Here is a 14,922-nt window from a genome sequence, read left to right on the forward strand (position 1 = left end):
TTTTAAAGCTGTTGATATCAGCGTATGTAATTAAGGGGCAGACTTGGTGGTGTCAGCAAATGCAATCCGTTAATTGAAGTAGGGACTGAAATGTGTTGTCTGCACATTAGAGCCACTACCTGGCCAATTAAACAACACGGTTCCCCTGAGATTTAAAGGATGTTTTCATACTCAGGCTGCCTGAGTGCTTGTTGAAAAGGAAATGATTGTTTATGTTATCAAGACGCTGCACAATGAGGCATCACACTGAGTCAATTAGACCATTATTCAAACTTAAATAAATTATTTGTCAACAAAATCAGACATTTTTCCTGCAACAAGGGCAATGCATTTAAGAGGCAAATTATGCAAGCTTTGCCTACTTGAGGTCCTTTATGTCTGATTAGGACATCTAAAAGGTTGAGAACGCATCATCCACCGGTTACTCACAAGCCAAAAATGACCTCTTAGCATTGTGAAGTATCAGAGTCAGCAGAATGACAAAGATCAGCCAAACTCTTACTCAACATGGTGAGTAATGACTTGATGTCCCAGGATTTCTTCTGAGTGTGTGCAGCATTTGCATGAACTGTAGCGGTGATATGAGAGTTTACAGGAAAAACTGATTACATATTAGTGAGGAAATGCAATTACCAAACATGGCCTTTCAACTATGGCCTGTATTTGGTGCCTTGCTGCAAGAGAAAAAAATCTTTTGGTAATGATGGCAATCCCTATACATCTGAAGAATTCTTGAGTAAATATGGTGTTCCTGTTACTCCAGATGAATATGCAAAGGTGTTTACGGCAGTCCCGGCTGGAATATGCATGGCTATATCTCGGCTATATCTCCACCACACACCTATGATGGCAAAAGGTGTTTCTCAACTCCATCCTCAAAAAAGAATAAAAATAATTATACATACCAACATGTCCATTCTTATTGGAATAAATTTGTACCTGATCTATTATGGTAAAATGTCTGGCTCTTACCTAGCCAGTTTCTTACTACAAATAAAGTTAAAGAAGTGTCCTTTAAAATTATACGTAGAACTTGTCCCATTATAACTTTTATAAAGTCCAGTTTCAAGAAGGACGTTGAAGTGAATTGCGGTTTTTGTAACAACTATCCAGAAACTATTGTACATTTGTTTGGGAATTGTCGGTTTTTCAAACTATTTTGGTTGAAAATGTACTGATTTATGTACCAAGATTGATCCAGACTTCAAATTATATTGGAGAGGTGTTGTTTGGGCTCTTCACATATGAGAAAGATATTGGCAATTCTAAATAACACATTATTAATCTTATAATATTGTTAGCTAAATTCCATGCTCACAAGAGTAGGGTCACAAGTAGAATGCCGATTTTTAATAGTTTCTAAGAGGACTTCAGACAATATGCTTCCTCCATCAGAGATTCTACCAATTAAAAAAAAGCCTTAAAACGTTAGCTGGGTGGTCTAGGTTTAAGTTATGGTTCGTTTCATGGAAAAATGTTATGTAAAGCAACATAGTGGTATGTGTCTTCTGTCTGACTATTTTTATGCTATTTGGTCTGTAGGACTGTTTTTACTTCCGCCATTGTGTGTGTTCATGTCATAGGTTCATGTTCATTTTAATATTTTATTTTACTTATTTTTTTATTTGTTTGCTTATATATGTTCATTTGATTCTATTCAATGACCATTTTATTTTGAGTGATGCTTTACATTGTCATTGTTACAAATTTCTCAATATAAGTAGAAAATCTTATTCCGAGGGTTGAAGCTGCAGTTCTTAAAGTGACCACATAGCGTCGCTTTTAACACTAGAGTGGCAGAAATATTTATTATGTCGTCAACTGGTTTCAAAGTTTCTGATTATAAAACAGAAAGACATTTTTAGCACACAATTAAACAAATATAGTGAATATAAACCCATTATTTTTCTGGGATCGTTGTTTGTTTTCTTTCAGTAGCAAGAGCTTTATTTTTGCATGAGCTGGAAAACAGGCGGTGAGGTCAGACTGGGCCCGGCTCCAAGTATGTGCAGTCTATGCTCCAACCCCTTTCTCGCAAGGACTTCTGGGAAATTGAGTCCGCGCTCTCAATAATTCAAGCTCCCGTTCCCTTCTCCTCCACTGCTAACAAGATGCCGGCCATACATCACAAGCTGCTCCTGGAGGATGCCTTGCAGGACAGTCCTCAGGTAGGCCTGCTCGTTTCTGATCGCGTCTCAGAGCCGTATACGCACCTTGACGCTACGAGCGGCGACGTTAGCCTAGCATCGCTACACGGGCTCCTGCTCAGCTTGTGTTTGCACTGCTCGATGACAGCTCTCTGTTTACGAAATGGGGAGACGCCTGCCTGCTGCTAATTACGATTTATTTATAAACAGTTTCCGTATCTGCATGTGTGTCTTTAGTTGCATTTGCAGCAGTAGCTCCGTCATACTAAAGGCTCCTTTGGAGGATTTAAATACATCCAGAGACTTAAGGGCCATAAACTCTGCAGAAATTCCCCTTTTCCTGCACCTTCTGTCTCACCATATAGGAGAGATTTGGAGATGGAGTGTGCACTGGACCCCAGCTAGGCCTGGTTGTTGTGTGGGGAGGATTTCAATCATATGACTGGAATTAGTCACTATTACTCTGCAACAGGACATTAATAACAATGATGTTATTTATTTACTGGTTTAATCTCAGTAAAGGAGGTTAGCCATGATATAAACTAGTTCTAGGCAAAACCCATTTACTGCTCTGTTACATCACTCTAACAAGTAAAGTGCATGCTGGAGGATGTTTCCTTACTAGGAACAGATCTAACATCTGCCTGCTTTAAATGTAAACAGATACAAGAATCCCTTCCTTTTTGGCCGGGAATTGTCTTTTAAAGACCAAAAGGCATTTCCCATAAATAAACAGAGCTAATGCAATGGGTGTGTTGCCTCCTGCTCTATCTGTTCTCCATTGCCACACCTGTTTAAGTGGATCCAGCAGGAACAGGATTTTCTTCGTTTACATATGCAGCCTGCAGTAAAATCCTCGTGCATGCAGTTTCACGTGAACGTTGCACTTTATTATCCAAATGCATATAGAGTTGTTAATATTAACTCTTTCAGCCCCCAACAATCTCGTTATAGGTATTTTGTTTTGTTTTGTTTTTCTAAAGTAACAAATTCAGATAGTTTTTTGTGTTTTTTCTTTGGCCTACAAGTTAAATAAAGTGCATTGGACATAAACATTCATAGACACCAAAATCAGGTGAAAATTCCCAAAATAGTTTTCTGGCACTTGGCAATAAATGCAAAATATTTTGTTCATTTCTGTAACTGGATGGCAAAGAAATAATCCAGTCATAGCTGGAGAACCATTGACATTCCTGTGTTTGTCCCACAGACGCGCTCTCTGCTGAGTGTGTTTGAGGAGGATTCTGGCATGCTGACAGACTACACCAATCAGCTGCTGCAGACGATGCAGCGGGTGTTTGGAGCACAGGTACCAAATAAACCTCTTCCTGCTTTTGGCTGTGAGCTGCTGGGAAACTAACACAGATAAAATACAACATTCATTTGATCAAAAACAATTATTAAAGGGAAACTTTGCAGTTTTGCCTTGCTTTTAGCACCTCCTAATTCTCTGTTGTTAAAACGAAACCGAAGCTCTCCTCCTCGCTTTGTGCTTCTGCTTTTATCACCTTAAAGGGATATTATGCAACTTTTTCATAATTTTAAATTATTGTCTCGAGCCAGTATGAGCTAAAGTAACCCTTTACAGGGTTTATGAAATGTCACTCCCTTCTCTGGCCAGCATATCGCACTTGCACTTGTGGTCCCTGTTGTGGCGGTTGGCACGGACCAGACCCGAATGGGTAACTTTTGTTCAGATCTACATTTTCCAATCTGTCCCAACCCTTTTTTTCAGACCTCCTCCCAGGAGGTCCAGCCAGGGCCCATATGGCCCCACCCGTACATTAGGCACTGATTGGCAAGTAGAAGATTCATGCCTACCTACGGTGATTGGCCTGGCAGAGTGCGTGCACGGACATGAGACAATAGCGCCCTGAACAACATCCGCTCATCTCCATTTGCTAGTGGGTTTTGTACAAGAAGCAAGCAATGTCTTCTAACCCCAAATCAAATATTGTGTGTAGCAATGGAGAGGTCAAAACCTTTCTCTCCTTGCTTAGGACAGATCCAGCGCGAACACAACGGTACTTTAAGAATCGAGCGAGCATTTCAGGAGCTTTCAGCTTAGGTTCCACTTCAGTCCTAGTATTGCGGAACTGACATGCCAGCTCTGCAGTCTGCTTTCAGCACGTTTCCTGCATGTTTTAGATCATGAACACAGCTGATTTGTTGGATTTAGTGATGAATCACTCCTGTGGACACTAATGAAGGCTGAGGAGACTTTTCAGCTGTTAGATTAAGGTGTTAAAAAGACGAACGCACAGCAAGGAGATAGGTTTCACTTTTTGGTTTCATTAACGGACACTAGGGGGTGCCAAAAGCAAGCCAAAACTGCCTCGTATCCCTTTAATCTAACAGCTGAAATGTTTCCTCAGCCTTCATTGGTTTCTACAGGAGCAGTTCATCGCTAAATCAAACAAGTCAGCTGTGTTCACGATCTAAAACATGCAGGAATCCTGTCTCTGAGCTCTCATTATTCAGAAAACGTCCGACGTTGACTTGTTTGACTCATATTGTGGTCAGACGTCCTTTTATTTATTTTTTAACTTCATCAGATAAATGTTTTCTTTTTTCTGCTGAGACCCCACCATGATAAACACATAATAAATGCTAACCAGGTGTAACTAATCTGTTCTAAGGTGTAAACATGGATTGCTCTAAAGTGAGACTTCAGGGCAGCGGTCCAGAGAGGCTGAAGTTGTTAACGGGTATCCTGCTCACAAGGGGCTGAGAGACTTTTCATTAACCCTGTAAAGGGTCATTTTAGCACATACTGGCTCAAGAAAATAATTTTAAAACATGAAAAAGCTGCATAGTATGCCTTTAAAGTTTTCTTTTGAAATGTTTCCATTTCATCTTTTATTTTCTAGTTCTGCTGCAAAACATCATTTAGGATGTTTCAAATGAAGTATACTTTTACTTCTGCCTTTATTCAGAGGAAATCTCATTGAAACACTGACTCAAATGTTTTTCCTTCACTCTATATTTATTGTATTACACACAAAGGAACATGAAGACCGAACCAATGCAATTAACCTTTCCTAACAAGAATGTCTTCCCGTTTTCTCTAGAGTGAAATGGGATTGGCCACGGAGCAGCTCTCAAGGCAACTCCTGGATTACGAGAAGAAAGTAAGTTAGTTTTCTTAATTATAAACAACTTGGTAAACTTTCTAAAGCTCGTGGGTGATGACTCTCATTTTTGTTTAAAGTTACAAATGAGGAGAAATTCGAAAACGGGTAACAACAAAGATCTTTAGGAAGCCTCATACTAGGAAACGTGGCTGGAATTTTATTTTCTTTACTTCAAAGTCACGTGTCTGGTCCAGATTTATTCCAGTAGTTTTGAATTTTTCATCGCTGTGTGCAGAATTTTGCTCTGGGCAAAGGTGATGAAGAAGTAATCGCCACGCTGCAGAACTTCTCAAAAACAGTGGGCGAGGTGAGGCTTCCTGCTTCATGTTTGTTCTGTCATGTGTGTGTGTGTGTGTGTGTGTGTGTGTGTGTGTGTGTGTGTGTGTGTGTGTGTGTGTGTGTGTGTGTGTGTGTGTGTGGAGTGGGGTCATTGTCGCTTAACATTCATGGACTCACCCATTTTGGCTCATGACAGGGAAGGCTGTTGTTGGTTTATTGTCCAGGAATCAGCAAAGAATGTCTAACCTAGTAGAAGCTAACTGTTAGCATTAGCAACTCCACCACATGGCAGAACTCCTCCAGGCTTGTGTTATTTGTGGAGTTAAAACATCAATGTTGCAAAGCAAACTGAGTCGGTGGTAGAGCCACGTTGCTGTTGCCAATCAGAAGAGAGATGTACACAAATCAGGAGATAAGATTCCAAAACCTGCCGTGTTCCACAACTCTCTGCTGCAGCAGACTTGTCCACGCTGATCCAGGGGTTTCCCAGCTTTTTTTGCCCCGAGTGCGACTTGCAAGACATTCATTCCTACCAGAGACCGCTGCAAATGTATTGATCAAATGACCGTTCAACACCTTTAAAACAGATGGGCCTGTCTCTGTCAGCCATAGGAGCTCAGGTTCATGCCCAGGTGAACTCTTTTCAAGGATTAAATTCAACTTCTGAACCCAATCTTGTTGACTTGAGCGTTTGCTAATCCCTCCAGGTGAAACTGGATGTCGGCTTGTTGATAAACACGAGGATTAATGGTAGGATTTGCTCCTTTTTAGTGGGACTCTGCTGTTTCAGGTTTTATTATTTTCTTCACAGAACACACACTAACAGTGTGAGCTTATCAGGATAAAGGTGAAGCTCCGTATCTGGGAAATTATTTCCTAGCTTGCTGGCTGAAAATGTTATTGAAAGATAGAAACTCCATCTGCTGTATGACACAAGTTCTTCGCCCATCCATTTACCATCTGTTTGTGTGTTTTTAGCTAAACTCGCTCCACTCCGAGCTAGCCAGCCAGATGGCTGACAGCATGGTGTTTCCCCTTATCCAGTTCAGAGAGAAGGACCTCACAGGTACGACCAGAAAGAATACAGGAAAAACAACTTTCTAGTGTTTAAGACTGATGATGGTGTATTGAATTTTTGCAGAGATTAGCACTTTGAAGGAAATTTTCAGCATCGCCACTGATGGTGAGTTCAGTTTTGTGCTAGTTTAAGTAAGAAATAACAGACAGTAACGTTATTGGATAGTGATGTTATTTTACTTCTGCCTTGCAGAACATGAGGCAGCTATGGTGAAATACAGTCGACTGCCAAAGAAGAAGGAGAATGAGAAGGTAAAGTAAAATGAGAAGTGCTGTTTCAGCTTCTGGGATGGAGGTTTTTCTCTCATCAGCCACAAGCTTTAGGTCAGCAATGCTCCTGTTAATGCAGTTTGAGTGTTTTATAAGCATTTGAGACAACATGATGATAAAATAAACCCCCCTCTGCTGCCTGACTCTTGAAGTGCACAAGTACAGACTTTGCATGAATTCGGCATGGCACCAAGATTTTTAAAATGGACCAAGAAAAAAAAAACCATCTTGTTGCTAATTTGCATGTCAGCAAGCTCGATCCGTTTTTGCATACTATGATGATTGTTTCTGGACACATAGAACGCACATTTGCATGCTCAGCTCTCTTCTGTGTGTGCAGCTGAAGGCTGACCTGGTGAAGGAGGTGGCGTACACCAGGAGGAAGCAGCACCAGGCCTCGCTGCAGTACTACTGCGCCCTCAACGCCCTGCAGTACCGGAAGAGAGTAGCCATGCTGGAACCGATGCTCGGCTACACTCAGGCTCAGGTACAGCAGAACACTAAGCTGACCCGTGTCATTAGAATTTCAATTCAATAAAAGTTACTAATTACTTTGTTAAACTGAGTTACAATATTATCAAAGTAACTAAATACCTTAAAAAATAGCTATTTTGTTACTTTTTTCATAAAAATATGCAGGAAAAATGGAATCCCCTCTTAATAGAACTTACTTCATTTACTATAAATTACCATCCACCCATCCATTTACATTTATTACGACAATACTCAATTATAAATGACTAAATAGACTCAAACAAAATTAAATGTGTCAAATTGTTTATTATAAAAGTGAATATTTGAAATAAATTGGGCTCTTAACTGGAAGAACTAAAACACTAAACATTACATTTATCTAAACTTTTTAAATATTACTATATACGAAACAAGACCCCAATCAACTAAAGTTTATATGCGGGAACCCCCTGGCAATTCTGCTCACCAATCAGAGCCAGCAGGCGTAATTTCTGTTGGCCAATCAGTTTGTAGTGTCACCTAAATCCCAGTCAGATCGCTGGGGAGGTCGTCTGAGAAAAAGTGTCGCCTCGGACTGGAAAATGCAAATCTGACCCGTGTGTGAAACCAAATTCCGGTTCCATACCCGGCCATGCCGACGCTAATGTGTAAGCGTCAATAGAGCATTGTGACTGGCCTGATCTAAAACTGTTTTGGCCAATGGCCGACCAGCTGAGTCTACAGTGGACCATGGCTAGACCAACCTGCAGAGCCAAAGTTCTTGTTACCGCTACGGTTGGTCTGGATGTCTAGACTTGTGTTTTGTATAATTGCAATAAAATTTTAATTGAAAGCAAATATGTGACTAACTACATAGTATAAGATAAATTATTTTATACTAACTAACTAAAACTTACTATTTCCTACATTACAGGCTAGCTTCTTCAAGAAGGGCATTGAGTTGGTGTCAAAGAAGATGGAAAGTTTTCTCAACTCGGTGTCAAAAATGACACAAAAGTAAATCCCTTCTCATTTTAACGTGTGCTGCAGTAGTGATGGTTGGGTTTGTGATCATAAACAGAAACTGTGTTATTTACATAGTTTCCATATTCTCATTGATGTGTTTGTAACAGCGGTCTTCCTGTCTAGTATCCAGGCCCAGTTGGACGTAGAGGCAGAAGCCATGCGTACGTGCCAGAAGGAGCTTCTGTCAATGGATGACACCGTCTACATGCCCGATAAGGACACCGAATGTGGCAATCGCACACTCATCCAAAAGGCTGGTTACCTCAACATCAGGAAGTGAGATTGATTACATATTTTACTCATGACCCTCTCTCTCTTCTATTCATTGTGTACCTGTCAGCATGTCAAAAGTGCAATCAATTTCCCTCTGGGATTAATAAAGTATTTTGAACTGAATTTAATTGAATGGAAAATGTCTAAATAACCAAATACATCTAAATGATTCAGCGTTTTGTAAAACCTACTCAAAATCTGCATAAACATGAGCAAAGAAGAAGGATATTTGTGTCAAAGGAGATAAGGTGGGTCAGACAACATGATGACAGCATGCTCTGTCAGCCTATTGCAGGGTGGATGGATGAGGAGGGAAACTTCCACAACAGCTTGAGGGGATGAAACTGCAGCGTTCCACGTGTGGTGATGTAGTGGAATAAGAGCTGCCAATACCAATAGTCATTTTTTAAAATCTTTTTTAAATTTCCACAAAAATGTATAGCTCTACTATGTTAGAAGGTTAAGAGGCATGAAAACAAGCTAATGTGTTTTCTAAATTTGCCATTACATTTAATCTAACTGCTGAAATTGACTGGGATAGAATGTTTCTCTTTGGACAGTTTAATTAAAAACCGTCAGGTGGTTCATGACCTAATTAGTCCACACCACAAACAGAGACTTTCCCTTTGCCAGATGATGAGTCAGATATTTGTGTTTTCATGAGTGGAAAAATGAAAATAATTTGTCAGATTCATTGTTTCACGAGTTTGAACAGAGCACATCTGAAACCTTCAGTGGAAAACAAAACCTTAATGATCAACCAGTGCATTTTATTATTAAAAGGACTCACTCTATTCTCCTGCCATCACAGTAAAACAGGTCTGGTGACCACCGCCTGGGACCGGCTGTACTTCTTTACCCAGGGGGGGAACCTGATGTGTCAGCCTCGGGGGGCCGTGGCAGGCGGCATGGTGCTGGACCTGGACAACAGCTCCGTCATGGCTGTGGAGTGTGAGGACAGACGCTACTGTTTCCAGATAACCTCCCCTTCAGGAAAAACGTAAACAAACACACACACACACACACACACACACACACACACACACACAAGTGGCTGAATTGGTTTGAGTTCATTCTCCTTGTTTTCTTTGTTTACTCCAAGTTCAATGATTCTGCAGGCTGAGAGCAAGAAGGAGTATGAGGAGGTTAGTTTGAGAGAGGGTGTTTAAACCCAGAATGTTCTTTTGTTTTCTCTCTGACGCATTTTATTGGGCCATCATAGCAGCTATTACAAGGGTTGTTATGTCAGGGTGAATCGGGCCAGAACCGATAACGACCTAATGTGGATCCTTGTGTTCCCCTCTCAGTGGATTTGCACGGTTAACAACATTTCCAGACAGATCTACCTGACGGACAACCCAGAGGTAAGCTCACGCAGATGCTTTAAAAGTTCGTAATCGATGAGGATAAATATTCTGTGTGTGTGTCCATCCTGTTAGGCTGTGGCCATCCGACTGAACCAAACCGCCATCCAGGCAGTCACCCCCATCACCAGCTTTGAGAAGAGACAGGAAGGCTCTCCCAACCCGGACAGGTTAGACGCACCGAGTTTAATCAGAATAACCTGTCGGTCCGCTAAAGTTTACAAAAACTCATTTATTCATTTACTTTTGGTTGGCAGGCTTTAGCTTTGATTGAGGTTCATGTAAAAATATATCTGCAGCCGATGCACATGAACCTGGCAACATATTTAAAACTGTTGCTGTAAACCCTGGGCATATAATTATAATTTTAAAATGTGATAGATGTGAAAATGGGACAACTCAATAGCTGTGAGCTTTAATCGGCCATTAAAGGTTTAGAAATGAGGTCAGTTTGTTTTAGGATCAAGGATCAGCCATAAAAGCTACTTCTGCTCTTTTCCCATGAAGAAAGTTACCTTTGCAGAGCTGCTAATCACACCCGTCTGTCTCATCCTGTCTGACTGTTAGCTAACGGTCTGCACTTACTAGTATTACGACCAGCTAGGTTATGGTACAAGGCTGATAAATGCTGGCTGACCTTGCCTTATGATGGCTTTACTAGTTCCAGCTTTATCTTCACAAATCTTTTGAAATATTTATTTAGAAAAATCTAAATTCTTTGCTTTTTGCATACCTCACTGGTGCAGACCGGGAATTTGGAGAGGTTCCTCTATTGGTGGGCCTGCCTGATGCCCTCAAACAGGTTTGGATATAGAAACTGTATTATCACAGGCGTTGTATCAGGCAATAAAGGAAATTTTAATCACATATTTGAATAACAAAGAATCAACTCAAACTAGACTTTCTACAGTGGTCATGAAAATTAATAATATTTATTTACATGTTTTTTTGGGATCAAAACTACAAAAAGCTACATGTGGCCACCCCCCAGCTTAGGATAATCATCAGTGACACTGAATTGTTAATTTATTGAAATAAAATTATTTGAATCTTCCATAATTGCAATACCAAAATGTACAATACCAGTATTTCGAGGAGCTGCCTGAACTGTAATTAATCACAGGTGTTAGCTAGAGCCTGGGTTCAGATGTTATTATTTACAATGCTGAAAGCATGCCAATAAGAACGAGTGATTAAATATTCATATTTTCTCTCATTTCCTCGTCAGATTTCCCAAAAACGTTTCATAATCAGATCAAGCTAACAGACTGGTTAACGTGGGATTAGGTTATGGGAAATAATCCATGCATCATATTAAACATGTGCTGACTTAGAAGAAACTGTGTGGGTAAAAGTTTAGGCTTATCTCCTTTTTCATTCCATTGCCATTTTCCTTCATCCTTGGCTTATTAATCATCCGTTTGGGGAATTAGTGACATCACATTTTAGGAAGAGTGCTTTTGTTCTCACATGTCAATTATATCTATTACTAGTTCCCCTCTTAAATAAACTGCAGTGGGAGACCAAGAATACAATCATAACACAGCTTTTTATGACCTCATTTTCTCTGGAGAATGATGGACTTCCTCCTCAGTCAGAAGTAGATTAGGACTCCGTCGTTTCAGGAGCAGATCTGAAGGACTGTTTTACATTTTCTGTGGCTGCTTTTGAGCAGCTTCATTATTTCCTGGAGCTCATACTCGTTCTGCCTCTTGTCCCTGCAGAGCAAAGCCAGGAGGTGCCCACGCCACTCGCAGCGATTCCCAGAAATCTGGTTCTGCTCCGGAACCGGAGGACCTGATAGCTCCTGGGACGCCAATTCAGTTCGACATCATGCTGCCCGCGTCTGAGTTTCAGGACCAGAACAGAGCTGGGGGGAGGTGAGGCAGGAAGTGTGTGTGTGTGTGTGTGTGTGTGTGTGTGTGTGTGTGTGTGTGTGTGTGTGTGTGTGTGTGTGAGGTGAGGCAGGAAGTGTGTGTGTGTGTGTGTGTGTGTGTGTGTGTGTGTGTGTGTGTGTGTGTGTGTGTGTGTGTGTGTGTGTGTGTGTGTGTGTGTGTGTGTGTGTGTGTGTGTGTGTGTGTGTTGTTAGAAACAGGCACAGATGAGGTACCGGTAGATGATGATGATGATCTACTAAATGCTGACCACAATGAGTGTATTACACAATTTCCAGGAAGCTGAGTTCCTCCTAATAGGCAGCACAGGAGGTTTATTCTGGTTTGTTTTTTTTCTGATGCGTGTCCCTGCATCCTTTCAGGCGCACAAATCCGTTTGGAGAAACAGATGGTACAACAGAAAGCGATGGTACCCATTTTAGTTCTCCAGAATTCTTCCTAACGCTCCATTCTGTTCAGTTGCCCCCGCGTGTTTTTAACCCTGTTGGTGTTTGTACGCTTCTGCAGACTCCCTCCTGCAGCAGGTATTCGCCGTGCGTTTCCTGGGCTCCATGGCCGTCCGGTGTGGGGACAATCAGGAGGTGATCTACGAAGCCATGAGGCAGGTGCTGGCTGCCCGCGCCATCCATAACATCTTTAAGACCACCGAGTCTCACCTCCTGGTCACCAGCAGCAGCATCAGGTGAGACTAGAGAGGTGCAACAGGTTTCCTCTGCTAAGAAGCAGAAATGCATTTCCCTGCAGTGATTTAAAACTAAAAGCACAAATCAAGGAATCAGGTGTGAATTACTTTTGCAGAGAAAAATATGTTGTCCTGTGTCTTTTAGCAGTTTTAGACTTGTTGCCTAGTAACAAGACAGCTATGATTTCTGTTATTCTGGAGCCATTTATAGCTACAAGATATTGCAATATTGACCCCCAAAAATGTCTTTATAATTATATTAACTTAAAAATAGCTACCAAGCCTTTAATTCTACATGATCGATCATAACCTGAAAGCATTACATACCAGACTTACCTGTGCAAATTAGCTTAATAACAAGAAATTCCTCTTTTCCTTCACAGGCTGATAGAACCACAAACTCAAGTCACAAGAATAAGTGTAAGTGGGACTAAAAACAAAGTGGATCAGTGTTTTTTTTTGTTGTTGTTGTTGCTGTTGTCTGAATCATCCATGTTAATCTCAGTTCCAGCTGGAAGAGGTGTGTCAGTTTGCAGCTCACCAAGAGAACGGGAGGCTGATGGGCTTCGTAGTTGAAGGGAGAGACTGGAGTGACGGGAACGAGGAGGGAGAACCGTCGTTTAGCACCTTCGTCTTTGAGAGCAACACAGAGGGTGAAAAGGTCGGATTACCCATATTTATTGTTTCTTCACAAGGATGTGAACGTGTTTATTTGATGCTCAAACCACAAAATCCTGCCTTCATTCACAGATATGTTACACCATAAACTTGGCAAAGGAGATTACAGAAGCTAAGAAGGTAAACACAAACAGGGACGACTTGTACTTTCGCACCTGAAATCTAAACTACTGATGCTTACTTAGAACAATTAAATATATGTCCATCATAAATACTGAAAGCATCAGTCTCTGTGTGTAATATTAGTTAAACATATTTTCTGTAAGAATGTATGCTATAAGCTAATTGAATTAAGACAGCCTAATGTAAAAATAAAGTTCTGCAGAGAAAATAAATCAGAAATTTGAGCACATTTATATCACCTTTTTCACAGTTGAATCCATGTATTTTTCTATGTTTTGTTTATAATTGACATCGTGGGATTTTTTTTACATTGCTAAAAGTGATTAGAGCATCCATTTGCCTCTGAAAATTTTAATCTGCATTAATATCATGTTATTACTCTCTTATGGAATCCATTCTACTCATTAAAGCACACTGGGGCCTTTGCACCCTGCTGAGGAATAAAAATCTTAAAAAAGTTTCAGAGGTTTTTGCAGCCGTCTCACGGTGTTAATGTCGTCCACACAACAAGGAATATTGAAGTACTCAAATTTGTTCAAAATAAAACTAAGCCACTGTTATTACTTTTACAGTTATCTGTTTTAAGAGTAATTTAAAGTCATGCTTGTTGTTCTATAATGTTATAGCCGATTCTAGATCCTTAGAAAATGATGCGATTGAGTCAGAGCGTCCCTAGAATAAATAATTACTGGTTTATGTTTATGTATTTAGCAGACGCTTTTGTCCAAAGCGACTTATAAGTGATAATCGGCATGTTGCCCTGAGGCTAACAACAACAATAACAACAACAACTTGACATCAGTCATGGAGAGGAGGGAACAAGGAGTGGACAGTAGAGAGGGGGGATGGGTGCAGGGTACAGAAAATGCTTAATCATAACCATCCTCATTAAGACAGGACATTTATTACATTTACTGTCATGAAACACATTATTTCTATAATAAATGCAGCTTCATTAATTAGGTTTTAGGCTTAATATTTTCAGCAGTAAATCATTTTCAGCGTCCACTAGAGGGCACCATTTACCTACCAATACCATAAAGACGTTACTAATCTTAAAAAAATGGCATATTAAGAATCTCACAAATTAAGATATTCTAACTCGTAGTTAATGAAGTCCTTTCTTGCTCAGGCGGAGACAATAATTGGGTTTTTTTTTTCCTTAGGACCCAGAAGCTCTGGCCCAGCTAATGAAAAACATGCCTCTGACCAATGATGGCAAGTTCCTGCTGCTTGAGCCTGGGACAGGAGACTCAAACGACGGAGAGGGGCAGGAGGACCTGGAGTCTGAGGCCTAATTTTAACCAATAACAGCAAAGACACTGGTGTAATGCAAGGCTTGTCCTGGATAAAGTTCTCCTCATGACCCTTAGCACTAACTAGTACTGTAACACCAACATGAGAGTGTGGTTTACTTCCATCGACCTGTACGACTAGACCTGGTTAGAGGTGGTTTGACCAAAGTAATGGGAAAAAACACCAGTTTGATTGTTATTTCATTCCAACAACAGCATGGGTCCA

At 40.6% G+C, this 14,922-nt stretch overlaps 1 protein-coding gene across 1 annotated transcript; it reads left to right on the plus strand.

The window, feature by feature from the left end:
- The first annotated feature begins 1,788 nt into the window (after window positions 1-1,788).
- On the plus strand, window positions 1,789-14,922 carry appl2 (adaptor protein, phosphotyrosine interaction, PH domain and leucine zipper containing 2). Its single transcript, XM_015964132.3, has 21 exons — window positions 1,789-2,168; window positions 3,358-3,456; window positions 5,219-5,278; window positions 5,517-5,588; window positions 6,539-6,626; window positions 6,702-6,743; window positions 6,831-6,889; window positions 7,248-7,394; window positions 8,295-8,377; window positions 8,510-8,662; window positions 9,471-9,659; window positions 9,762-9,804; window positions 9,967-10,023; window positions 10,099-10,193; window positions 11,748-11,903; window positions 12,281-12,327; window positions 12,426-12,600; window positions 12,984-13,020; window positions 13,106-13,261; window positions 13,351-13,398; window positions 14,568-14,922. The coding sequence occupies exons 1-21, from the start codon at window positions 2,016-2,018 to the stop codon at window positions 14,697-14,699; spliced, it is 2,091 nt and encodes a 696-aa protein (XP_015819618.1). The 5' UTR covers window positions 1,789-2,015; the 3' UTR covers window positions 14,700-14,922.

This window comes from Nothobranchius furzeri, chromosome 4 (assembly GCF_043380555.1).
Source record: "Nothobranchius furzeri strain GRZ-AD chromosome 4, NfurGRZ-RIMD1, whole genome shotgun sequence".
NCBI lineage: Eukaryota > Metazoa > Chordata > Actinopteri > Cyprinodontiformes > Nothobranchiidae > Nothobranchius > Nothobranchius furzeri.

Coding starts and splice junctions, on each gene's coding strand:
- appl2 (XM_015964132.3), top strand. CDS start 2,016: ATGCTCCAACCCCTTTCTCGCAAGGACTTCTGGGAAATTGAGTCCGCG. Junction 3,457..5,218: donor AGCGGGTGTTTGGAGCACAG/GTACCAAATAAA, acceptor CGTTTTCTCTAG/AGTGAAATGGGATTGGCCAC. Junction 8,663..9,470: donor GGTTACCTCAACATCAGGAA/GTGAGATTGATT, acceptor CTGCCATCACAG/TAAAACAGGTCTGGTGACCA.